Raw genomic sequence first — 26169 nt, 5'->3', positions numbered from 1 at the left:
TGGCAGAGATATCTAGAACATGTAGTACATACTGCATCTTCTCTACTTACTGTTTTTTTTTTTTTTTTTTTTTTTCAGCAAAATAAAACTTACACTCCTGAAGTTTGGGGTGTTTCACAATTTGCACCTTATCGTTTCAATTTTTTTAATTTAATACCTAATATTTCGATTTACTTACAATATATTGACTAATATCGCTTGTCTGACTATCTAATTAGACATTAATTGATAACCTGGCAGTTGAGAGTCCCACATTTTTGCTGACTTGTAAGGCCAAACGACCTCTCAGGTTGCCCCATAAGAATGCTTCAGTTATTAGATATGGATTTTTGGTTTTGAATGACCTCGTAAAATTCATATCAAACGACATACTGAAAATATACACCACGTAGAGAGGTCATTCGCCCTTACAGACTGACAAAAATGAGGGACCCACAACTGCCAATTCATCAATTAATGTATAATTAGACAGTTGTCAGTAGTCAATTGATATATTCATCAGATTGGGGCAAGCTGTATTTAATTTATAACAGTACAACCAACCAAAGTAACTTTAACTGTTTCTAACAGAATGATTCCTAATTTCCTATCCATTCTCTCGAATTGCTGACGTGCATGGGAGGCTGATCTGGAATCTCATCTGGCAGTTTTGCAGTCACTATGTCATCCCCACTCCAGATCAAGCCAGGGGATCCAAGCATGAAATTGTTTGGAAGTAAAAAGAAGTGAGTGGAAGCTAGGAAGACCTTTTGGTGAGAATATAAGGTACTTACTCACCACTTGACACAAACTGAACCAACAGATCACCTGTAAATAGCACTTGAACCTTTAGTGGTACTGTGGTAGTGATGTAGAACAAATGACAGAACGGTTCATGCAACGTACAACGTCTCGAACGCCAGAAGGCCAAGAAAAGAAATAAGCTTCAGCTCGGCCCAGTGTCAGAAATGGGCCCATGATATACCGATTCGAAGGGAACGACGAGACAAATTCAAATCATCGCCTACAGCGATGAATGAGGGCCTATTTTGGCCAAATTCCTTCGTTTAGGGCTTCAAATAAGCAATTTAGTGTTTTTGAATAAGTTTTCTAAATTGCACTTTATTTCCATTTTTATTTCCGTTTTGAATTTCGAACATCTAGGGTTCTGAACGTATTTAAACAACCTTTTTGGCTGTTTGTAACATTCATTATTATTATTATTTTCAATCAGAAAACCTTGAGATTTCTCTCATTTCTCTGGTGGCCGGATTCCAGATTCTTTCTTAGGGTTAACGCTGGTTTTCCCTAATCTCTTTTAATTGCATGTTACGCTGCATCAGGTAGCTATAAGTAAAAACTTACGGATATTTGCTGGAACTAAATAGAACTTTTAGTTACAATATCCCTTTGGGGTTAGTTCAAATGGTCAGGGAGGGTGGGGAAATGGATTAAGAGTTAAGCTTCATTCTATACCCCAAAATATTGAACCTTGTCAAAAATAGAATAAAAAATGACAAAAGTCATAAAAAAGTCCATGTCGTTATTTATTTAGAATGTCTTACATACATAAAAATTATATATATATATATAATATACAAAAATGCTCTAAAACTAACTAGTTAGTAAGTTAATACAAAACTAACCACCATGTTGGGCCCACTGCACAATGTAATCTCAAAATCCGAACCATTTATTTTTTAGACCCTACTTCAAAGATCATTCCTGTAAAAAATTTCCAAAATCAGAAGTCATTTAGCCATTTGATTATAATAACAACTATTTCGATGTTTTTATCGAAAATACTGATCGTCTATTTATTTGATTTTAATAAGATAACTATATGATTTTTGATTTAGTTAATTTTTTGCAATGATGATCTTTGAAGTAGGGTCTAAATAATTGATGATTCAGATTATGAAATTAATGATGTGGTGGGCCCAAAAACATGGTTGACTTCGTATTAACTTGCTAACTGGTTAACTTTAGAGCACTCCTCTATATACATATATATATATATATAGACCCATCATTGATAATCATTCTCAAACCTTACTGAAATTTTTTTGCTAATTAATTGATCAAGTAACTTGACATAGTCTAGTTTATTATTTTGATGATTAATTAGGTGGGACATCTCCGCCATGGATCAACTGCCCGAGTATATGAAAGTCTGTTATCAAACATTGTTGGATGTCTACAGTGAAATTGAGGAATAGCTTGCAAATGAGGGAAAATCATATCGCATCCATTATGCGAGAGAATCAGTAAGCCTCAGTTTTGAGTCTCTCTGTAGTTGTCAATTATTTTGTACTAAGTGACATTTTTAATAATTTATCATCAAGCTTAGAAGTACGTAATGATTAAAAATGATTAATTGGCTTAATTAATTTGTGTCTTAGATGAAAAGACAAGTGAGAGCTTACCACGATGAAGCCAAATGGTTCCACCAGAAACACGTACCAACACTGGGAGAGCTAGTACATGCCCCTATCACTTGTGACAAATGGGTACCCTTTGGCAATAACAACATCCTTTGTAGGAATAGGAGATGTTGTCACAAAAGACTCCTTTGAGTGGTTGTTGAGTACGTGACCCCCAGGTTGTGAAGGCTGCATCAGCAATCTACAGACTCATGGATGACATAGTGTCCCGCAAGGTACGTATATATAACTACTAAAATTATGTTAATCAATTAATTAATTATGAAATTAATGATGTTTAATTAACCTTAATTTCATGTTTGATTATGTACGTAGTTTGAGCAAGAGAGAGGACATGTTGCCTCAGCTGTAGACTGCCACATGAAACAATATGGTGCCACAGAAGAAGAAGCAATAAGAGAATTTCGCAGACAAGTGAATGATGCTTGGAAGGACATTAACGAAGCGTGCATGCGCCCCACCGCTGTCCCGATGCCCCTCCTAACTCGAATTCTCAATTTCGCACGTGCCATGGATGTAGTTTACAAGTATGAAGATGGCTACAGTACTCATGATTCAAAAGTGCTTAAGGATTTCATAGTTTCTGTACTCGTGGAACCTGTGCCTCTCTAAGACTTAAATTATAACTCACTCCCTTTGTTTCTTATATAAATACGGGCTCGCAGCGAGTCCTTTAAAAGTGTATGGGAAAGTAATCTGGATTGGTGCCTTTTATTTTTCTTATTATTATAAAAGGGACGGATTTATGATATCTTATTTTTGACACAAGTTTTTAATAGGATCTATTATATATATGATTTCAACGATTCAAACCGTCTATATTTTAGGTTTTCATTAAATGATCATCCTTACAAAAAAATTAAATAAATCAGAAATCATTTACCTACAAAGATTGGATCGTTAAACTCCTACATATGGAGTGAGTCCTACTAAAAATTTGTGTCAAAACTTGTATAAAAAATAAAATGTCATAGATCCATCTCCTACTATAAATAAAAGAATTTGTATTTGGTGGGAGGTTATATACAAATCTCCTTCTATATATTATAGGCTTTATCACTATTATATATTTTTTTTTAGTGTTACATTAATTCATATCAAGTTGATCAATAATACAAACTATATTGGAAATGTTAATTTCGGTTTTAAATATTAATGAATGTACACATGTTGTAATTTAAATGAATATATTACACTGTCATGTGGTATTAGAGTTACACTAAAAATTTGTAATCATTGACTCCATTGTTGGCCAATCTAAGAGCATATGCGAGTCAAATTCAACTACCACCTGCCTGAAAGCTTCATTCCAAGCCATCTTCGATCAGGCCCTGCAAAATACGCCATAGCTATTAAGCTTCATTAATGGTGTTCTCAACTCCCAAGTTCATTATAAAACCCTTGATCCAATTGCCCAAATCATATATATATCTCTGAGAGAAGGCCACCAGACACGTCTACAATTGCCCAAATCATTATGTAAAGCCACCACACTTCTGCACTAAAATTTACCAAACACTTTGACATTACTTTTTACACTCAGCAATTTTACAACCACAATTTACCAAACACTTTTTTTTGATTATATATAATATCATCAATCCTGTCTAGTTATAACTAGTTTATCATTTTGATGATGATCGGTGGGACATCTCTGCCATGGATCAACTGCCAGAGTATATGAAACTCTATTATAGCTTAGTAATACTAATTATACCTTTGTTGAGTCTATGTTTTTGCCCTAAACCCTAAACCCGATGTTGTATATATGTCTCTATGCATATTTAAAAACCTTCCAGTTAATTGCTCTGCCTCTTACTACCACAAGGTCCACAACCACATTGCACGGGTTTTATCCTATCAATATTTTTTTCGATCACTACTAAAATCTTTCTATTTATATATGGCTTCTAATTTGAAGTCATCAGATGATGAGATTCTGGTACAAGAGAATTTGCTTGCGAGGACATTGACACTAAACAGGCCTCAGAAACTGAATGCCCTTTCCCATGAAATGCTCTCTCCGCTGTTGGAACTCTTCCGTGCCTACGGGAAAGATGCCAATGTCAATTTGGTCATTGTCAAGGGTAAAGGAAGAGCATTCTGTGCCGGCGGTGATGCCACCACTGTGTATCGCAATATCCATGAAGGCAACAATTGGACATTTGCCGTAAAATTCCGTCAAGTGCTGTATACTTTTAACTACTTGTTGGCAACATACACAAAACCCCAGGTTTCCATTCTGAATGGGATTGTCATGGAGGCGGGGCAGGTGCTTCGGTACACGGTGCATTTCGTGTTGCAACAGAGAACTCTGTTTTTGCAATGCCAGAGACAGCTCTGGGGTTGTTTCCTGATGTGGGTGCCTCTTAATTTTTGTCAAGGCTTCCTGGCTTCTTTGGAGAGTATGTTAGTCTTACAGGTGCCAAATTGGATGGTGCAGAAATGCTTGCTTGTGGTCTAGCAACTCTCTTTTAGAACAAGCTCTAATATGGAGAGTAGCTTCATCCCCAAGCTGTGATTTTGCATTTATTTCGGGGGTTATAGATGAATACTCGCAGCAGCCAGCTCTGAAAGAGAAAAGTGCTTACCATTTTATGGATGTTATTGACAAGTGCTTTTCTAGAAGCACAATGGAAGAAATTTTAAGTGCCCTTGAGAAGGAGGCTGCAAATGCAAACAGAGTGGATGGTCATGAACATGAATGGTTGTCTTCAGCAATTCGGTCACTGAAGAAGGCATCCCCGATGAGTTTGAAGATTTCGTTGAGGTCGATTAGAGAAGGCAGAGTGCAGGGAGTTGGTGAGTGCCTTGTTCGTGAATACAGAACGGTTTTTCATGTTCTGCGAGGGGAAGTCAGCAAGGATTTCAGAGAGGGTTGCAGAGCAATATTGTTGGACAAGGATAGGAACCCAAAGTGGGAGCCTTGTAAATTGGAGCTTGTGACTGACCAAATGGTGGACCACTACTTCTCCAAGTTGGATGGTGAAGAATGGGAAGAATTAAAGCTTCCTGCAAGGTCTGACGACTGCCCTGTAGCTGCCATTGCCAAGCTTTGAGATTGAGATGTTGTGGTGTTTCTACACACTCTTATATGTATAATATACAGTTTAGAATAAAAGTCCAGTAAATGGCCACCAAAAAAAGAATAAAAGTCCAGTTAAAAAAAATTGAGAATCTAGATTCTGTAATTTATGCTGGCTATTAAGTTTGAGATCTTTTATTAGTAGGGTACATAGAGAAGGATTTGTATTCGTTGTTTTCCTTATTTTTATATATGTTTATCCTAACCCAAATAATTTAAAGGGTTTATGTAACTCACGCACACACAAAAACTGTTGTGAAGACCGTCCACCTATAATGCCGCTACTTATCATATATATCATCTGTTGCTCTTTACCCTTGCTCAAAATAAGGAAATAAATCAGTCATTAGAATAAAACTATTGGATTTTGAACTATTTGCTATTTATGACAGCTGTTTCTCCAGTAAATAACCTTTTTTTTTAGTATGGATCTCACATCTATTAGAGAAATGGTCCTTAAGATAGTCAGGTGAGATAGTTCCAATAACATTACTCCATCTTAATAGATATAAGATTATAAGACTCTCCCATAATTTTCGTGGTGGCCCCTTCTCAACACAGAATGAGACTAATGATGGCCGCATGGCATAAATTTACCTAACAAAGAAATTTGATGGATGGCTAACATTGTTATGACTTAAACTGAAGCAAGGTTGAGGTGCTTCAACTGGAAGTGGCCAGATAGAAACTGAAACTGAAATTGGATTCTGAAAAGAAGAATGAGAAATAGGATTTAAAGAGAGTGGATGGAGGCCCAAAATTGAATCTGAAGGAGTAGAATTAGACATCCACTGTAATATCGGAGCAGAAGAAGTGTTGGAAGCGGATTTGGCGAAAGGAAAACAGTTTTCATCAAAAATAAAATGCCTGGAAAAATTGCGTGCTAGAGATTAATTAATGGCAAGACAAATCAAGTAGAAACTGGTTATAAAGTTGCTGCATATCCTAATATGAACTAGCATGCATCACATATTTTGCAGTACATTCTGCTAGACTGCTGGACAAGTCAAATTCAACTATGCTAGCATGATTTTGAAGGCACAAACTTACAATGTGTTTATTGATCAAAAAAGTATGAAAACTGATCTCATTTCAACTGAGCATACCTCCAAAATTCCACTACTAGATGCAGATCAAAAATGTAATTCTGGATATAGGGAAACAATATTACAGGCTATATATGTGACATATTAACAGTATGCATATTCTATTCACATATTCTATTTGCTCGAAGAAGGTTTCTGATTAGACTCATCTTAGCCACAACATCACTAATGTCCAACCGTTCTCTAGGAAGTTCTGCAGAGCAAGCAACTCCAATTTCAAAAATTGAAATCAAGCTTTCTTCAACACACATGCGAACCCTTATGCTATCCTCATTAAGATGATTTTTTACGCTCATCTCCCCTTCTAACTTTTCTTGAACAAGAACGGGATCAACAATCTCTACCAATTGCTCAGGCAGAGCTTCCTTGACAAAGTTACGGAGGTTTGAAGTTTCTTGGAACATGTTGTCAGTTGGTCTTTTTCCTGTGAACATTTCCAATAAGAGGATGCCATAACTGTACATATCACCTTGTGTCCACACTTCATGTCCCATGCCATACTCTGCATTTGCACAATTCAAAACACCAATTTCTAATTCTTATATAATAAAGTGTCAAAGTCCAACTTTCATGTTTCAAACTATTAAAACAAATATCAAGAAAAGTTCTTTTAAATGTATGAAATTAGTAATTCACCTGGAGGAGCATAACCAATTGTGCCTTTTACTCCAACCGAGCTTGCTTGATTACCTGAACAATTTTCAGAAGCCTCGGGAAGGAATCTTACCAACCCAAAGTCACCTACATGTCCAATCATATCATGATTGAGAAGAATGTTGCTTGGCTTGAGATCGCAATGAACTATTGGGGTCTCACAATGGTGATGGAGATAATCCAATGCCATAGCAACGTCAATGGAAATGTTGAACCTCTGAGAAAAAGTTAAGCTCCTTGCTCTCTCATTCATCTCACCAATTCTCTGAGTTGCATGCAACCATTCCTCTAAGCTCCCATTAACCATAAACTCATAAATTAAGGCCTTAAAATCCAGACCTTGATAATCGAAACCCGAACATGCAGAGATTACCTTCACAAGATTCCGGTGTCTTATGTTTTTCAAGGCCTCACACTCAGCGGTGAAACTTTTGGAAGCTCTGGGATTAACAAGGTTGAGTACCTTGATAGCGATTGGCGTTTCACTTTCTTCAAGTACTCCTTTATACACAGACCCAAAACTGCCTACACCAATCAAGTTGGCAGAGGAGAATCCATCAGTAGCTTTTAGAAGACTTTGGTAAGACACCTTAAGAAATCTTTCTGAAACACTTGAAGGTTGCTCCTTTCTTTCCCTTCGTGAGGAACAAAGGTACAAAAACAAGAGTGCAAAAGTGATTCCAAGAAGCCCACAAACTAAAGTGATTATCAGTTTCAAGGTTAGGCTCAATCCTCCCTTTTTTGGATGTCGAACTTTGCATTTTGGCAATTGAAACTCAGGTATGCCCCCACAAAGTTTACTATTTCCTTGGACTGATGTAGCTGTGGCATTCTTGAAAACTCCTTTGATTGGAACCATGCCCTCAAAATTGTTATAAGAGAGATTCAAAGAGTGCAGAAATTCGAAATGCGCCAAGAATTCTGGAATCACTCCAGAAAAATTGTTGTGAGAAAGATATAATTTTTGAATACCTTTTAGTGAAGCCAAAGATGATGGAATTGTCCCTTGGAAGAAGTTTCCTTGCATGTCTAGAGCTTCTAATTTTACACAACTACCCATAGTAGCCGGAATTTCACCAAATAACATGTTCTCAGAAACATTTAAATACTCCAGATTTATTAGCTTTCCTACTTCTTTAGGAAGGGATCCAGTCAAATGATTTTGAGATAAATCCAGAAAAACATATGAAGCTGACAAACCAATGACTTGTGGGGAAATGATACCACTCAGATTGTTATCACTGACATCCAAGACTGCCAAATTTTGACACTCTGCTAAACTTGAAGGGATATCTCCTTGGAGGTTATTTCCAAATAAAGATAATTTATTCAATCGACTTAAATTTCCAAAAGAGGATGGTATATTGAGAGACAGAGAGTTTTCAGCAAAATATAATTCAACTACATTCTGAAGCTTTCCTATATCATGGGGGATTTGACCTGAAAATTTGTTCATCTGCAGAGCTAGGATCTGCAAGTTAACCAGATTTCCAATCCCATTTGGGATGCTTCCTAATATTTTATTGCCATTGGCATAGAAGTATAGGAGAGAAGAAGATAGGTTAGCTGTGCACAGAGGTAGCATACCCCCAAAATTGTTTTCACTAATAGTCAGTATTTGTAAACGGGTGGCATTATTCAAATGGCAGAGAAAGCTCAAGTCACCAATTCCCTCACTTCCAAGATGGTTGAAACCAAGAAATAATCGTTCAAGCTTATGTAAATTTTCCAAAGAAGGGACTTTTCCAATTAGTTGGTTTCCTGAAATTCCAAGTTGAACTAGATTTGAGGCATTAGAGATTGAAGCAGGAATAGGTCCAGTAAATTGGTTGTGAAAAATACCAAAATATTCGAGACTTGGAAAGACAGTACCTAAGTTTGAGGGCAAAGTTCCTTGGATATTGTTTGCTGCCACAGAAATTACTCTAATGGAAGAGAGATTGAAGATTGAGGGAGGGATCATACCAGACAACCTATTTCCATCCAAAATAAGTTCAATAAAACTGTTGAGTTGGCCAAAGATATCTGGAATACTCCCATTCAAATTATTAGAAAATGCATAAAGAATTTCAAGAGATGATAAGTTGCTAAAAGAGTAAGGGACACTTCCTGTAAGGTTGTTGTAGGGAACTGCAAGTCTTATTAGCTTGGACAAAGTGCCCAGCTCCTCGGGAATTCTTCCTACAAGCTTATTGTAAGAAAGATCAATTTCAAGGAGTTGAGTGCAAGCTGATAAATTAGAGGGAATTTCACCGCTCAGTGAATTATTTTCCAACCGTAAGATTTGCAATCTGTGCAGACGATTGATTTCTGTGGGGATTTCATGGCTGAAGCTGTTGTTGTAGAGATAAATTTCTCTCAAGAAACTCAAATTTCCAACATGTGGTGATATAGAGCCTGCAAGATTCAAGGAATCCAGGCCCAACCTGGTGACCTTCTGGTGGCGGCGACTACATGTGACACCATGCCAATGGCAAAAGTGGATGGTTTCATTCCATGAAGTCATGACTCCAAAAGGGTCATCAATTATCCTGGCCTTGACTTCAAGCAAGGCCAGTCTATCAATCTCATCTCCAGTGAGGCCAAAACAAAGGCACGAGTGAAGAATGAGAGCATGCATGCAAAAATATGAGAAAAACACAAATGAAATGAAAATGTAAATCCCCATATATGCTATCAGTTTTTGGGAACTTAATTTGGCTAAGCCTCTTTAGGAGATTCTAATTTATAAGCAGCATGCTGCATAATACAACTTTGGACCCTCAGCAGTGGTTGAATAGCAGCTTTTGGGTCATTATCTGAGGCCGGCCTGTGAGAGAATTAAGAATATTGAAAGGACAACATCAGACAAATCAGTGGCCAGTAAGAGGAAATTCTTCAAAGTCATGCATCCAGAATCAGACAAAATTTCTTGACTAGATTTCTGCAGCATATTGTAAGATTTTGTTCTATTTGCTGATCAAAGTTAGTCATATTGGCCATGCATTGTCAAATGAGAAGGAAGGCTCAATTTTTTCCTTCAAATACAACAGATTTTGTGGATTTTTCTACTAAATTAATATATGAGATGTGCACATAAGACTAGTATTTTGTTGGATTCCAACTTCAGCCTTCAAGGACATATCCCTGTATCCAAGCTCAGACCAAGATGTGAACCATTCATGATATACATGATGCACTGGTAGTTTAAGATGCATGCAACTCCTACAAGAAACTTATGCAGCATGACCCAAAATTTAAAAATATATATCATAACCATGAAAAGGATGATTCAGTTTTATACCTAATCTAATACATACTGTATAACTTCTGAAGCTTTCCTACATAAGGAGGATTTGACCTGAAATTGGTTTGTATAAAGAAATATATAGGTTCTCCAAGTTGACCATATATATTTCCAATCTCACTTGGAAAGATGCTTCCCAAAATTTTGTTTGCACTTACATGGAAGTTGGCAAGAGAAGAAGATTAGTTAACTATGCATTGAGGTAACATACCCCAAAATTGTTTGGCTCCTTAGAGCATCTCAAGAGTATTAGCTAAATTTGAGCCAAAATAATTAGAACTTTTAAAAATTTACTCCAACAAATGTTCTTTATATTTTAACTAACATTGAATAATTTACATTTTCTTGAACCAAATTCTGAACAAAAGCAAAAAACAAAGCAAATTCTATTAATTACCTATTTTCTCTCTCCTCTAAGCCACATTTAGCTAACCAAAAAGTAAACGCTATAATAGCTAAAGTGATAGCTAATCTGTTGGAGGCTTGGAGCACGATTTTAAAGATAAAATGAGCTAAAATAGCCAAGAATAATAGTTTAGGTAATCTCTTGGAGATGCTCTTACATATATGCAAGAAGTCATTTTTTCCTTAAAAGCAATCACAACACATGTTGACTGTTCTTTTTTATTCTTTTTTTCCTCCTAATGACCAATTCCTCCTTGTAAGTCAACACATGTCATGATTGGTTAGTAATAGAAATTGTTCCCCAAAAGGCAAAATTGTTTTTATTAATGGTCAGTACTTGAAAGGAATTTGAATTATTGTTAGCTTTGACAAGGTGCCAAGCTTCTCAGGAATTCTTCCTACCAGCAAATTGAAACCAAGAGCAATTCCTCATAATTGAGAGCAACCTGATAAGTTAGAGGGAATTTGACCGCCAAGTGAATTATTTGACAAGATTAAATCTTCCAATCTGCAAAGATGGCCGATTTCTAGACAGATTTCATGAATGAAGCTGTTGTTTTATAGATGAATTCTTTCAAAAAAACTAAAATTTTCTACATGCATGTATGGTGATATAGACCCTGCAAGTTTCAAAGAATGCAGGCCCAGCCTGGTGGCCTTCCAGTGGTGGCAACCACATATAGGTCCATGCCAATGGAAAAAGTAGATGGTTTCATTCCATGAAAGGGTCATCAGTTATCCTAGCCTTGATTTAAAGAAAAAGGCCAGTCTATCTGTCTCATTTCCTATGAATCCCAAACCAAGGCATGAGTGAAAAATAACAGCCATCCATATGCATCCTTATCAGAAACTTTGGTACCTAATTAACCAGTGGCTCTGTGGCTGTCCAGCAGCTTAGTGACATCTTATTTATAAGCAGCATGCTGCATCTGTCTTATTCTTTCAAAGCTCTCTGAGGCTGGAGAGAAAAATTATGAATATAACCTTGGCAGCATGTTTTCAGATTTTGTTTTTCCTTTGTGTTGGTCTGGACTCTGGAATTCTAATCTTGTTGGTTGCAGAACCACAGGTTCTTCTTAGGGTGAAGGCCAATGATCCAATTCTTTCTATTTGAAGGCTTGTTGGCACAAGCTGGAAACTCTTCACCGCAACTTTCATAAAAACTTATTTTGATTTGTACAAACTGATTAATATTAAAAATTTTGGAAAACTAACCCAAATTTAAGTTAATTAAAGACTTTTTTAAAAAAAAAAATTTGATCCTCCAGTAATGCTCAAGCTTCCCTTAAAGTGCTCGAACATCCCTCAAGAGAGGTTCAAGCACTTCTCAATGGGAGCTCAAGTACTATTTGAAGGTCAAAATTCTAAAAATTAAAAAATAGTTAAAAGTCTTCAATAAAAATCAAAATGAGCTAGTTTTCCAAATTTCTCATTAATATTCTTTTCTGCATAAATCTTAAAGATTTTGGTTTAGAGTAAGAATTTTCTTGGTGGGTCTTGACATGTATATTCGCAAATTTGTTTTCTTTGCCCCAAGCATTCTTCAGCTTTCATTGATGTTTAAAAGGTGCTGTCATGGGCTTCGTAAGCAGCCATGACTCTGAGAGGGGTAGGGGAGTTAGGGAAAGTTGAAAGGAGTAAGGGGTGGGCCAGGGCGGATCTGCACTATTGCAGGTGAAGAGAAGCGACGGGAACTGATGGTGAGACCAGGTACTAGTGGTCTCACATACGATTTTGTCTGGCAGAGGATCCTTGTCCAGAAAGTATGTGCGTTTGCATCATATTCAATGTCTGCACTGTAGATGTTCTCTTATAATTTACACTCTACTTCCAATTTTCCATCATTCCATCCAACATATTGTAAGAGTGTCATATAGCTTTCATTCCAAGGTACAATGCTTATTATCGACCAAAAGAAGTATTATGATGACTAAATAATACAAAATCTATGCAACCAATGCAGAAAGAGTACATACTATGCAGTTAACAAATTTGAACTGAATATATAGTTTTGGGAGTTGGTGACAATGTGACATTGCAAGGAAATGACAATGAAAAGTTTCAGAAAAATAATCCTCTAAAACATTGTGCCTACCACTGCCCTTAGCTGAATTTATTCAACCACGGCTAACAGTTCACTCTCTTTGCAAAAGCAGTGCCTACCATCTGTTCCCAAATCCACCTGAGACACCAAAAATTCATTATCAGTCAAAGAAAATGTCAATAATCCATGGTGCAAACGGCCATATGCCAATTGCATGGAACAATCTGCAGACTATTTGCGAAAATAGACTTCAGTTTATACAGATGATAATCTGTCTGTTCCTTGTTTAATTGTTTTACAATTTACCCTACACATGAAGGCGTGGCAAATGTTTCAGCAGTACTCAGCAATACAAATAGTGCATGTCTTGGACCAATCACAAGATCAGTTATGATTGTATCACAAGCCCACAGAATTGAAGTGGTTTTCTACAACAACTAGAAACTGAAGCACTTGGCCTTAACTCGCAAACCAAAGAAAAAAAAGGGAGGGGGGGGGGGGGGGATGTTGGGGGGAATTGGTAACAACAATCATGCTAGCCAACTGGGATTAGATATTTGATAATTTTGAGGTCAGAGCAAAGCAAGATATAATTGTTAAGTAGAACATTTTTTTATATGCCCTATATAAGTTATCCGGAAGTTAAAAAGCACAGATAAATAATGTAATGGAAATACATACTTTTGATTTAATCACAGGAACCATAAGCGTGGATAATTATATAGAATAATGAAAGTTTATTGTCAGGTTTATTTTAGGCTATTAATATCAGGGCTGTATGATATTTTCAACATAAACTAATTATACTCACCTCATATGCGTTTATGTCTGAGAAAAGAACCTGCAAACAAATAAGAATTTCCCCATTTAGATGACAAAATAAGCACCTAAATCAGTATTTCGAACTAAAACAGTAAACAATGGAAAAGTTCATCCGCTCATAAACTTATCATGTAAGCACCAATATAAATCAAAAATCAACATTAATTCATGCCAGAAAAAAGTTGCCATAATTTGACAACAATTTAATTACTCACCTTCTTTCCAGCCTTCACTTCCCCAACCTCAGCTCCAACAGAAAGAATCTGAGGTAAATAAAAAATGCTTGTAAAATTATCCTAAGATTCAACTTGTTACTTTAAAAAACAAATGACTTAACAAGACAGAAACAGTTAGCATACTTCTCCCATAAGATACCGCTCAAATTTAACAGCTGATTTGGGCAGCAAAACTCCTCCAGCTGATCTCTGTGACATAGGACATTTTATCATCATGCTGATGTCTTATAACAGATAAGGTATGCAAACATATATTTCTAAAATGCGGAATTTCAAATCTAAATAGATATTTCTCCATGTGATAATAGAGAGAGAAGAAAAGTAGACAATGAAATCATTTTTAAAACCCACTGTATATGAAACAACTACATGGTCGTCAATGGCACCATCGTTCTGATGAAACAATTCATATAATTACCAATTTATCTTTGACAAGCACCCTGATCAAATGATACTAAAAAAAAAAAAATTCAATCGCTAGTTTTTCTATTCTACCTTTTCTCATAGGTAAGGATAATTTAGAGAAACAAAACACCGACTGGGCATCCCCCATGCACACAAGTTGTGTACAACAATGTAAATGCATAAAGAAAATAGAACATCTAAAAACAAATGAAAAGTGAGGGGTATAGAAAAACTAGCTTAACAATCCCAGCAGCTTGGCAACTGAGGAGGCTAAGGGGCCTGCAAAACAATCCCAGAAGAAGGTGCCATTGTACGAAGAAGCTCGAGAACCTAAAACACCAAAATTGAGAACCTAAAGTTCCACTTTTCCCAGCGGCTTGTAACTTCTCCCTAGTCTTGGTTTATTGAAAGTTTCAGGGTTTAATTGGTTCTTTACTTTTTACATGGTAATTTTTTATATGGCATTTTAGGTTATTAAAAGCCTAATAAGGAGCCTTGGAAATTATCTCTGTATCTTCTGGCGTTTGTGATTTGAGAGAAGTAGTACAGTTTTTGAAGGAGTGGGATTGTTCAGGTGGTTTTTGTGAAAAGGGAGAATAGAAAAACAAATGAAAAAGTAGAATTTTAGGTTCTCAAGCTTCCTCCAAATACATTCTCTTCTGTTTTTCAGGCCCTCGTATAATGGTTCTATTCGACAGTAGAATTCTACATCTACAGAGACAATAATTCAAAATAGATAGCATACTACGTTGTTCAAAACACCATAACATGACATCACTAAGATATGATAACGCCAGGAGTATCTAATACGTAATATATACCCGAAATAACCATAAAATTTTAGGTTTTCTGTGGAGTGATATTCACTATGAAGATTGAAAGATCCAACAAAAATTCAAAATTCACTCTTTCGAAAATTACTCTGATATCTTATACTTGAAAAGAAAATTCAAAATGGGCAGGGAACTTGCATTGAAGATCCAATTTGTAAGTGCATCAAGTCTTTTGAAAATGTTATGCATCTTCATAAGTTCAGAATACTAAAAGCTCAAACACTCAACCAAAATAGCCATTGACACAGATGTTTGGCATTCTGGAAAGTAAGAAATAATCACATTATGTTACCAATTAAGATATTCAAACACAATTGGTATGACTGAAAACCAGCATACCTCAGGGAGTTCCTCAAGACGAATAAGCACTCTGTCAGCTTGTGGAACCACCTGTCACTCACAAATTACCACCTCTAAGCATAAAAATCAAAACCCAGATAATTCATTTCCCAAAAGAAAAACAAATAAAACAAAAATTAAAACTAGCATGGTAATCATTGAATGTGTAGAAAGTTAGAAACCCATAAATATTTTCTGACCAAACAAAACCCAGAAATATTCTGAAATTACTTCTCCAAAAAAGTATAGATAAGAAAAGAAACCTTGGTGGGTTCCCATTTCTTGGTAATTGCGTTGACTCTCAATGAGTTTCTTCGCAGACCTGAAACAGAACCCATGAACAATTCAAACAAAAGAAACAAAATTTATAATAAAGTAGAGAGATTTAAGAAAGAGATAATAAAGGGGTTTAGAAAAGAGAAAACTTCAACATACCTGGAAGTAGTTTCTGGTTCGACAGAGAAGCAGTATTGGGTTTGTATAGCAAAGGGCTTGGTAGTGTGACGAAAGTGGAGGCCATTATAAAGCTCCAACAAAGATGGGGAAAAACGATGCAACGGTTTAGTAGAGCTGCTGAAAGGCTTGGAAGAAATTGGCAGATATCTTAAACCCTCCTGTGAGATAAGGAGTGTAGTTGAAGAGTTGAAGCAGCAGAGTTCTAGATGGTTCGGCTCCTCGACGTTTTCTGTTGTAGTGTTGTGTGTTGCAAGCTTGCAATGAGTAGCCCAAGCCCAAGATAATTGGCCCAAATTAAAGGTGTCAAGCCATGCCAGTCGGTCCATATAAGTTGGACTAATTCGTACTTCACATCATGTCCGTGCTCATTTAATAGTCATGTCGGACTCACGTCGTGTCTTAAACAAGCTCACTTATGAGTTCTATTTTATGTTTGTATTTTGGGATTAGAAAACTTATGTTATGTTATTTTTTCTCTTATAATTAAATGTTAATATTGTTTACTTAGAAAGTTGAATATTTTGTACAAAATTTCTTTAAAAAGTAAAAAATAATGTTAAACGAGTCATATCTAATTTATACTCATTTCATGCTTATGTTCGGCCTATATCATGTCATGTTTGATGGGCTAATTTTCAACCTAACTCAATTCATTTACTTATGTCGTGCCCGTACCGACGACCTAGTTTGTTTGACACCTCTGGTCTAAATCCAAAAGTAATTGTCCAAAAGCCTTTTCCATTACTAATCCCAGTGAAACATTCGTCAATATTGGGTCCCACCCTATTTCGAGCTTTTGAAATTCACTCCATTTCTTGAAAAGGAAAAAATATGTTACACAACTCATGTCTAATGAGTGGCCCAAGACCAAGAATAACCAGTCCAAAGATTCCAAACCCATGAGTAATTGGCCCAAACCCTCCTCTTCCATTACTAATCCCAAGCAAAACATCCGTCAACATTGGGCCCCACCCAATTCCGGGTTTTTGAAATCCGCTCCATTTCTTAACGAAAAGAAATTTATGCACAGAACACACAACGGCTACCTGGGTCCACCACCTCCAACCTTTTTGTCCTTAAACTCTGCAACACTTCATCACTACTCAAGCACTTTCCTCCCTACACTTTTTTTTCCTGGAAAATCTCTGCTTTCACTCCCATTTTCCCTTCCCACCAAGCAAACACCTCTCTGATATTGTTTATGGATAACAATAATCAATAGTCCAATACCCTTTTCTTATCTTTAGCTTTCCTTTCCTTCTCTCTTTCTTTTTCTTTGTTTTTCCCACTCAGGTTCCTTGTAAAGCAAAACCCATTTTTGCTCACAAGTGAATATGGTGAAGCTTCTTTGTTGCTGTGGGTGGTTCATTTTTGGTCATCTACTACTAGCAACTCTTGTTTGCTCCAAGAACCATGGTACTATACATAACTATGCTTTTTCATTTTTTTTCCCCTCTTCGTGGTTTCTGAAGCTACTAACATATTGCAGATTCCTTGCCATCTTTCCAAAAATTATTAACCTTTTTAGCTTTTTCTTTTTTCTTTAGTTTCTGCTACTGAATATGCATATACATTTTCTCTTTGTGCGCTTCTTGAAACTGTAGTATACCAGCACAATAATTTCAATAATATGTGGTATGTTGGTAAATCAAAATGAATAATTCTTCTTTTTATCAGTGCTTTGTTGTATTGGTTTTAAGTGCTGGGGAAGATTAGTTATTAATTAGTTGAATCTTACCTCTTTCTAATCAGAGTTGAGAGACATACTACTTTCTGGCTTCTCAACTCACAAAATTACTTTTTGAAAAAAAAAAAAAAAAAAAAAAAGAAACATTCTGCACTTAAATTCTTGGCCAGAGATGGATGGGTTAATTAGAAGGTCTTGTTAAGAAATCATATATACTTTAAATTTTTTTTTTTTATATATATATTGGCATATTGCCAATATAAGGTGCTAGTAAGATCCTATGACAGTCACTAAAATCCCTATTTAGACCCAAGAGGAACACAATAAGCACAACAGGCAGTTAGTAGAGAATTGAAGTGTTCTAGAGAGATCAGATGATCATTAGGTTCTTCTCCTGATTCATTTTACTCCTTGATTTGGGAGCTACATTTGCATCTTCAAAGAGCTTGTTTCTTCTGCACCTGGTTTTTTTTTACAGAAAAATCACATTTGTTTTATGTATGACCTCAACCATTCACACACAAAGAAAGTACTAGTCCATCTAAAATCCAAATTCAAAATGTCAGAGGCAATTCGTCATCTGCCTCAATCTTAAGGTTGTTTATCAGTGTATTCTCAGTGGTTCCTTTCTCCATAAGATAACACAGCAGAGTCCCAGCAGAACTAGAGAGAAGGCCCACTGAATGGCGTCCCAATCATAGAATTTGGTTCTGTGCATTTGGTGAACACAAGTTGGTTATTGTGATATGTCATAATTTGATTCTCTACACTAGGAAACATGGCTCACAATTTGACCTTTTCCTTGACATTTTTCTGAAAATTGAAATTGATGTGATTAATATTAACTTGTAGGACAGATTGGTGAGGGTAGGGAACATTGGCATCATTAATGACCTTGTCCCCTCAGGCATTCAATTCTGAACTATCAAAATTAATGTGGGTGGGATTAACTTGGCAAATATCAACATTCCCATTCTTCACATTCTTATTTAGGTAGTGTTTGCCTTACATGTAGCCAGGTTAACAAATAAGTGGGGATAGGATTGGAGGTTACGAACCAAGGCCTAAAAATAGAACTTTGATATCATGTTACACAACTATTAGACCCCAAAAGTTTATACAGTTACCAAATATTCAACAATTCATATCAAACCTAGCATGTAAAAACATATTGCTTGTGGTGTTTTGGAGATAGTTAACACATTATGATTTTATGACATTGGATACTGGTTTGATCCTCAGGAAACCCTGCAAATGATCTTGTTGAGATTATCAACAACAATCGAACAGCCCATAAACTTTCAAAATTAGATGACAGTCCTGGACTTGGTTGCATGGCTCTGCAATATGCTGAATTATGCAAGGGCAACTGCACTAGCAACAACACCCTAAACTGCAAACCATCTGAAGATGACTTCACAGAGGTTTTTGCTCCGAATTGCGGCGTGGAACTACCCACTTTCGGCACCATAACTGGCCACATTGTGGGTTGTCAATCCAAGTATCTTGAGCCATCACTAGCCTTTTCACATGTTCTTATTGGAGACGCCAAGGCTTTGTCAATTCTGAGAAATAAGTCACATACTGAGGTGGGAGTAGGCATGGTTGGGGTTCATAAAGGGCCCTTCTTTTGGAGTGTTCTCTTCAGCAGTGGGAAGACAAACTCTACTTTTGTTCTTGAAAATCGCGGTGCAGGGATCCAGCAAAAGAAAGGGTGCTACAGTGGAAGCAGCATGCCATGCAGTGCAGGACACAAGAATTCTTCTGTGATTTTGAACAATGTTGTGATCATGGGTTTCCTGTGTGTTTATCTTTTGAAACAGTTGCACTTCAATTTATTCATGGTAATGTGAAAGTTTCACAGAGACAATGCCACTCAAAATTTTTGTTACAGATTGAGTTAAGAAGAGGGTGAGAGAGACACAGAGACATACAAACAGGCAGACAAAAAATGTTGGATTAGAATTTATATTTCTGCATTTATCCCCTTGATTCTTGTTAGATTTTCTTCATGAGTTTGTATGGTATATATAAATATTTGGCAATTTCTAGCTAACTTAGTTTGCACATGGTGATACATGGAACAGTTACATTTAATCTAAATGTTCAGACTTTGCAAACTCAAATCAGCTTTGGTAATCTGGTCACCATTTCTTTAGTGTGATACAAAATTGAGAAATTGCTTCTTTTGTTTCTAAATGTTTATGCCAGGAACAAAAAGACAAACTGCAATTAGAGGTTCAAGCTCAATGTCCAAGATCTGGACTCTGACCTTGAATATCAAGTCACCAATATTTTGCAAACTATTGAATTGTTAATCATTATTTCTTTTCCAGGCATCCTCATAGTTACAAAGTCACAAGGATATTACACTTCATATTTCCTGTGTACTCTTTCTTCCCCGGACAATAGAAGGCCCTAAACCCTGAAAAACGATTCTCTGTGTGAGGTACTAAACCCAACATTATAAAACCACTAAGACAAGAGGGCACTTATATTGTAGATTTTGTAACCATGCTAATTGCTAGATGATTAATGAGAGTTACTCATGCTAGAGTAGTTTATTTAGGCCCATTGGGCTAGCTAGTTCTGTTTGTTCTTGTTTGGTTGTTTGGGCCTCGGGCCCCCAGTCTAACCCAAAAGACAAACTTTGCCATGGCCGATATCAATTATTGCATTTTTGTTCAAGCATAGAATTTGATTCATAAGTTCATTTCCTAATGTGAATGAATAAGAGTCTTCATAAGAGACAAAATAAGAGTCTTCTTAATTGTCTTTATCATTATACTTAAAATTGATAGTCTTCGTAAAAGTCATATACAAGTATCTATCTATCTACATTTTCGTGGACATTGTAGAGACAAGTATCTCAGAAAAAGAAAGAATTGACACATAAAATTGTCTAGCTATGTAATATATATATATATATATATATATATATTTTTTTTTTTTTTATTCAGATGTAATATTATATACAATACAGTATGCATTATGCATGCTTTCAAAATTGTGTATGTAATGCAAGACAGTGATTACTGTGAGTTCAAGCCAACATGAGAAAGAGTCAGAAATTATAAGGATCCGAGGACCCAAAAAGATAAGGACAGAGACTGTTTCTTGATCTTTTGATTTGTACATAAAAACTAGAAAGAGGAGAAAAAAAAAAAAAAAAAACTAATAAGGACAAGAAGAAGTCGATAAAAAAAATATAGTGAAAGAGATGCAAAAATATACACAATATATGATTATACTTATACCCATCTATCATTCTAATAACAGTCCAAGTTATAAAATTGCAATATTAGTCGCCTGATTAAATAAACATTTGAGATATATCTCACTCATTTTTCGCATATTGTGCATCTCATTCTTCCATAATGTGATTTATTAACAAGTTTAATTTCAACTTGATCAATTAAGTCTCTTACATACTGAGGAACTAAGTTGATGATACAATTAAGACTTGTATTAGTTGCGAGATCAAATATGAATGATTCAGAGATAATTCACTATGAAAGCAATAATCTAATATATGACAGAAAACTAAATCGATTGGCAACTTGTTTTTAGACGATCATTTAATTAAAAAAATTATATATAAACTGTGAGGAAATAAGTTAATATGTATATATGGTTAATGGTTTCTCTCACATGCAACTCCAGCTTACATGTGAAGTGAAGAAAAATGAAGACAGTTTAAGTACAGCCATGGCCGGCCCAGAGGGTAGGCGAGCTAGGCGACCGCCTTGGGCCCACCCACCCAAACGGCCTCCAATTTCTAAGTTGGGCTTTTTAATTAAAAAAACAAAACAAAACCTTTTTTACTATTACTGTGTAGGTCTCGTTTATCTATTGACTATTCCTCTAATCATCTTTCTTTTCTAACTATTCCTTGTTGACAATTCATTCCTCTTCATCACTCTCAGTCTCACAGTCCAGGGTCTCCTTCATCCATTTGACTATTCCTCTTAGTTGTTTTACACTTTGCCTCATTTAATTAATATCGAGGAGTAAGAAAGCTCTCTAATTTGGTAACAAAGGTTTGTTAGTAGAAAATTTGGAATATAGATTGCCAAGAAGCTTGCTACTTACAGCTTAAACCTTGCTACATGTATTAGTTATCTTTAAAACTGACTCCAGCTTTTGTGTACTTAAAGATTTTCAATTAATTCAAATCAGTTCTATTTTTTTAATTTCTCTTACTAAATTGATGGGTATCAAGTTAGAAATTGTTTATTGATTTTTTGGGCAATTAATTTTAGTTATTGAATGGGCAAAGAGCCTCAAATTTTTTTCTCTCCCAGGGCCACATAAATCCTCGGACCGGCCTTGAGTACAGCCACATCATGCATATAAATAAAATGATGGTTGAAGATTTTGAACTCATGACAACCTAAAATTTAGGCTTTCATAACATATTAAACAAACATTTAATTTATAAAAGTTAAAGCTATTAGAAAATAAGTACGATGCATGTTAACAATTGCCAAGCACAGAATCTACTAAGACCTCCATGGATTCCACCATTGCACCACAAGATGGAATCCACAAACTGTCGGCCTAAATTTATAGACCACTATTGCACAAAAGATAGAAGTGTGTACACCAAAGTGTGGGTTTTCTTAACAAAAATTGGTTCCTAGACGCATGGGGCTAGATCTAGCTGGGACAAACAAGAGTCAATTAATGCACATTAAACACCTATCTACCACCTGGGAACTCTAACTAAATCTCATCACATTTATAGAGTATTTATGATCAAATCAACCCCCAAGAGCTCTAATAATGGGACAATTAAAGACCGAAGACTTAGAGAAAAGACTTAGAGCGAAGACTTAGACATGACCTAATGGACATAAACACTTAGCAGTTAGCACTCACCTAGCAACACCAAGATAGCCATCAAGAATATATGATTCAATTAAGTTAGCAACCACCACAAATCGGATTCTCACTAGAGGTTGAGGGTGGTAATTAATAAAGAAAAAATCTAGTAATTAAAGCTATTAAAGAATAATGAAAAGTGTGGCTTAGGAGCACACATTACCACTTGTCAAGTGAATCATGTAGTACTATTTATTACAATAATACTATTGACAAACTATTATCCTAATTTTTGTTTACTAGCTAGCTAATATAACACATGATACATTAATTTCATATTTGTTATAAATGAGGTTTCATATATAATAGGCCCAATAATAAACAAATAAAATATTGCCACATCAGTTTAGGTCTAAAAAGTTAGAAAGATGTTATTTGCCTTAATTTTTTTTTTCAATTTTTATTTCTCAACTTACATATCATTTATACATTGAATTTTATATAATAAAAAAACACCGAACAAACAAAAGAGATAAACCTTGTTAAATGGATTGATATCAAGTACGTTGAGAAATAAAATTTGAAAAAAAATAGTTGAGTCATTAAACATTTTTAAAAAATTAAGATAATACCTTGTACGTTGAGAAATAAAATTTGAGAAAAATAGTTGAGTCATTAAACATTTTTTAAAAATTAAGATAATAACTTGTACGTACTTCTAATAGAGTTAATTACACTTACACCCCCTGAGGTTTATCGACTTTTCACATACACCCCCTGGGGTTTCAATAATTACACATACACCCCCTGATGTTTTAAAACTGTTGCATATAACCCCCTACAAGAAAAATAAATAAATAAATAAAAAAGAAAATATTTGTATTCAGGTTGGACCTTATACCTTGAATAATCTTATTAGGCTATTTAATCCTTTAGCATGCTTTTTTGCATAATTTCTCATCATTTTCGTCTCACTATAGGGGGTTATATGTAACAGTTTTAAAACCTCAGGGGGTGTATGTGTAATTATTGAAACCCCAGGGGGTGTATGTGAAAAGCCGATAAACCTCAGGGGGTGTAAGTGTAATTAACTCACTTCTAATACTACTCTATTTATTATCTCTTATTTGAAGTATATGAATTCCGACTTGAAAAATCCATCTGTATGATTATCCATAATGTGATAAAAAAAAAATGTAATACTTTTTTTCTTGGTCAATAAAAAAAAATGTAAACCTCTCGATCGCTTGGAATTGGATTACCCTCACGAAAAGGTCCAAAGGGGAGCTAACTGAAAATTTTGAAAGAGTGTTGCTATTTGCACACCCTCAAATTTTAATTTGTGAATTTACCAAATTGACATAAGGAAAAAAAACCTTAAAGGACAACCTTACACACTCAGAGAAAAAAAAAAAAAAAACACACACACATACCCCTTCACCCGACCCACCACCCCCTCCCCCTCCCCCCTCACCAGACCACCTCTCTCCTTCCCTCACTCGACCCACCCAGCCCCTCCCCCCTCACCCGACCACCTCTCTCCCTGCCCCACCCTCCCTGCACCACTCTCATCTCTCTCTCTCTTCCCAGCCCATGCAGCACACCCTCCTATCTCTCTCTCTTCTCCCCGCTGCATGCACCACTCTCCTCCACCTCTCTCCTCCTAGCGCATGCAGCACCAGCCTCCTCTATCTCTCCTCCCAGCGCAGCAGTGTAGCACCACCCTCTCTCTCTCTCCCCTCCTCGCAGCACCACCTCCCCATCACGGTTCGTTCGGCAGACAGCCATCGAATATCCAAAAGAGAGAGAGAGATGAGGGTGGTGCTGCACTACTGCGCTGGGAGGAGATCGAGAGAGAGAGGAGGGTGGTGCATGCTGCGGGGAGAAGAGAGAGAGAGAGAAGGGTGGGGCGGGGAGATAGGTGGTTGAGTGAGGGGGGAGGGGCTGGGTGGGTCGGGTGAGGGAATGAGGGAGGTGGTCCGGTGAGGGTGAGGGAGGGAGCTGGGTGGGTGGGTCGGGTGAAGAGGTGTGTGTGTGTGTTTTTTTTAGTTAATGGGGTGTATTGGGTGAAGGGTTGTCGTGAGAAATTTTTTGAAATTGATAAAATAGGGATATTATGGTAATTAGGAGAGGTGTGTGTTTGAAAAAATTCAATTATGGGAGAAGTATGAGCGTGAAATGAGAAAAAGTGAAAAACTGGTGTGCAAAAAGAAAAAAAGGGTGTGCAAATAGCAACACTTATTTAAAAAGGCAGGTAACTTCCCACCTTGGAAATTACATATTTAGCAGGTATTTGGGTCAAACTCAACGATACGACAAAGCTTGAGAAACCAAGAACATTGTCCCTACCTTCCTTGCGTGTTATCCATTTTGTGTGTGTGATTGGGCTTGGTCGTTTTGGTCAATGTCAAGCGCAGCCATATTGCTGTCGTGTGCATATAAACTTTCTTGGGCCAAACTACAAGAAATTAATTAGAGCCTAATTGACTATTGCTTAATTACTTGTCGTCAATGCTTATTACTTTATATACAAGTAATCAAATTTGGAATTAAGATATGCATTACACATCACCAAAATATATCCATCAATGCTATGTCAGCCATTACATGAAATTTTGTGTGAATTTCTTAGTAAGTTCGTGATTAATTGACCATTAATTTTGCCCAAATTAATAGTCACATATATCATGCCTGATTATTAAAATATGTTATCCCCATCAAATTCTCAACTTCCTTTTACTTTCCCAAAGTCTTGGGCGTGTATAAAATCTTACTTGAGCTTTAACTCATTGTATCATCAACTAATCATGTACAATAATTTGATTGTAAATGTTTATATCATTAATTGACTTGTCTTGTGTGTACTCGAGAAAATAATAAAATAAAATCATGGATTTGCTTTTCCATGAGAAGCATAATGCTTAACATGATTTTTCAAACTTTCATTGTATGAAATATAAGATATAATCGAAAAAAGTATTCTATTATTGGATAATTTCACATATTATATTCTCTAGATGTTAATTAGGATCATTGATTGAATAAAATCATATCTAAATGCGAAAATATTATTATAGACACGTAATGCGTTGGGGGTTTGAGTACTCGATCACTAAATAACTTATCGGGCCCACTTTTGTGTGATGGACCCCATGTCTTTTACTAATGCTTAGGTGACTTATACAAAAGCAACATTGTGTGATTGTGATTAACAATCTAAAACATAACATCATCCAAATATTGTAGTACTCATTTATTTATTTACTTTTAAATTTACTTTTAATTTTTACCAAACAATAACTAAAATTATATACAAAGTATGCTAAAGAAGAGAGTGCGAGTTTGAACTCATGAGTCTCTGAGTTTGGGTTTAAAAAATAGACAATATAATTTAATACTGCATCAATACATTATACAATTAAATTCCTTGGGATTTGGTTTGGTTCGCAAAATGGAATCTATACTCATGCTCATTCTAAGAAAACGAGAATGAATTTTCATTTCATTGTTTGAAAATAATAAATACTGGAATGGTAACCTATAGGAAATTAATTATTACTATTC

General features: G+C 35.9%; 3 protein-coding genes and 2 pseudogenes across 3 annotated transcripts; 3 read left to right on the top strand and 2 right to left on the bottom strand.

Annotated features, from left to right (window-relative positions):
* Window positions 1–2111: 2111 nt before the first annotated feature.
* On the top strand, window positions 2112–3035 carry LOC147291058 ((-)-germacrene D synthase-like; annotated as a pseudogene).
* Window positions 3036–4326: 1291 nt separating this feature from the next.
* Window positions 4327–5482, top strand: LOC147291057 (3-hydroxyisobutyryl-CoA hydrolase 1 pseudogene; annotated as a pseudogene).
* A 1233-nt stretch (window positions 5483–6715) lies between these two features.
* On the bottom strand, window positions 6716–9936 carry LOC147291056 (uncharacterized). Its single transcript, XM_086237651.1, has 2 exons — window positions 7251–9936; window positions 6716–7116 (listed from the first exon to the last, which is right to left on the bottom strand). Exons 1-2 carry the CDS (start codon window positions 9934–9936, stop codon window positions 6716–6718), a joined length of 3087 nt encoding a protein of 1028 aa, XP_086093777.1.
* A 2881-nt stretch (window positions 9937–12817) lies between these two features.
* Window positions 12818–16311, bottom strand: LOC147291055 (10 kDa chaperonin 1, chloroplastic-like). The gene is made up of 7 exons (XM_086237130.1): window positions 16074–16311; window positions 15902–15960; window positions 15639–15689; window positions 14185–14250; window positions 14041–14088; window positions 13815–13844; window positions 12818–13141 (listed from the first exon to the last, which is right to left on the bottom strand). Exons 1-7 carry the CDS (start codon window positions 16156–16158, stop codon window positions 13073–13075), a joined length of 408 nt encoding a protein of 135 aa, XP_086093256.1. The 5' UTR covers window positions 16159–16311; the 3' UTR covers window positions 12818–13072.
* A 915-nt stretch (window positions 16312–17226) lies between these two features.
* On the top strand, window positions 17227–19812 carry LOC147291054 (uncharacterized). Its single transcript, XM_086238367.1, has 2 exons — window positions 17227–17510; window positions 19024–19812. The coding sequence occupies exons 1-2, from the start codon at window positions 17429–17431 to the stop codon at window positions 19632–19634; spliced, it is 693 nt and encodes a 230-aa protein (XP_086094493.1). The 5' UTR covers window positions 17227–17428; the 3' UTR covers window positions 19635–19812.
* The last annotated feature ends 6357 nt before the right edge of the window (window positions 19813–26169 follow it).

Source organism: Dryas octopetala, chromosome 3 (genome assembly GCF_963921425.1).
Source record: "Dryas octopetala chromosome 3, drDryOcto1.1, whole genome shotgun sequence".
In the NCBI taxonomy this organism is placed as follows: domain Eukaryota; kingdom Viridiplantae; phylum Streptophyta; class Magnoliopsida; order Rosales; family Rosaceae; genus Dryas; species Dryas octopetala.
This window is presented reverse-complemented; position numbering and strand designations above follow the sequence as displayed.

Excerpts from the sequence above, each read along its gene's own strand:
- LOC147291056 (XM_086237651.1), bottom strand. The coding sequence starts at position 9,936 with ATGGGGATTTACATTTTCATTTCATTTGTGTTTTTCTCATATTTTTGC. Across the intron at positions 7,117-7,250 it reads AATTGGTTATGCTCCTCCAG|AGTATGGCATGGGACATGAA; the intron begins GTGAATTACTAA and ends GTGCAAATGCAG.
- LOC147291054 (XM_086238367.1), top strand. The coding sequence starts at position 17,429 with ATGGTGAAGCTTCTTTGTTGCTGTGGGTGGTTCATTTTTGGTCATCTA. Across the intron at positions 17,511-19,023 it reads TGTTTGCTCCAAGAACCATG|GAAACCCTGCAAATGATCTT; the intron begins GTACTATACATA and ends TTTGATCCTCAG.
- LOC147291055 (XM_086237130.1), bottom strand. The coding sequence starts at position 16,158 with ATGGCCTCCACTTTCGTCACACTACCAAGCCCTTTGCTATACAAACCC. Across the intron at positions 15,961-16,073 it reads GAACCAGAAACTACTTCCAG|GTCTGCGAAGAAACTCATTG; the intron begins GTATGTTGAAGT and ends GTTCTGTTTCAG. Across the intron at positions 13,845-14,040 it reads AAGTGAAGGCTGGAAAGAAG|GTTCTTTTCTCAGACATAAA; the intron begins GTGAGTAATTAA and ends ATTTGTTTGCAG.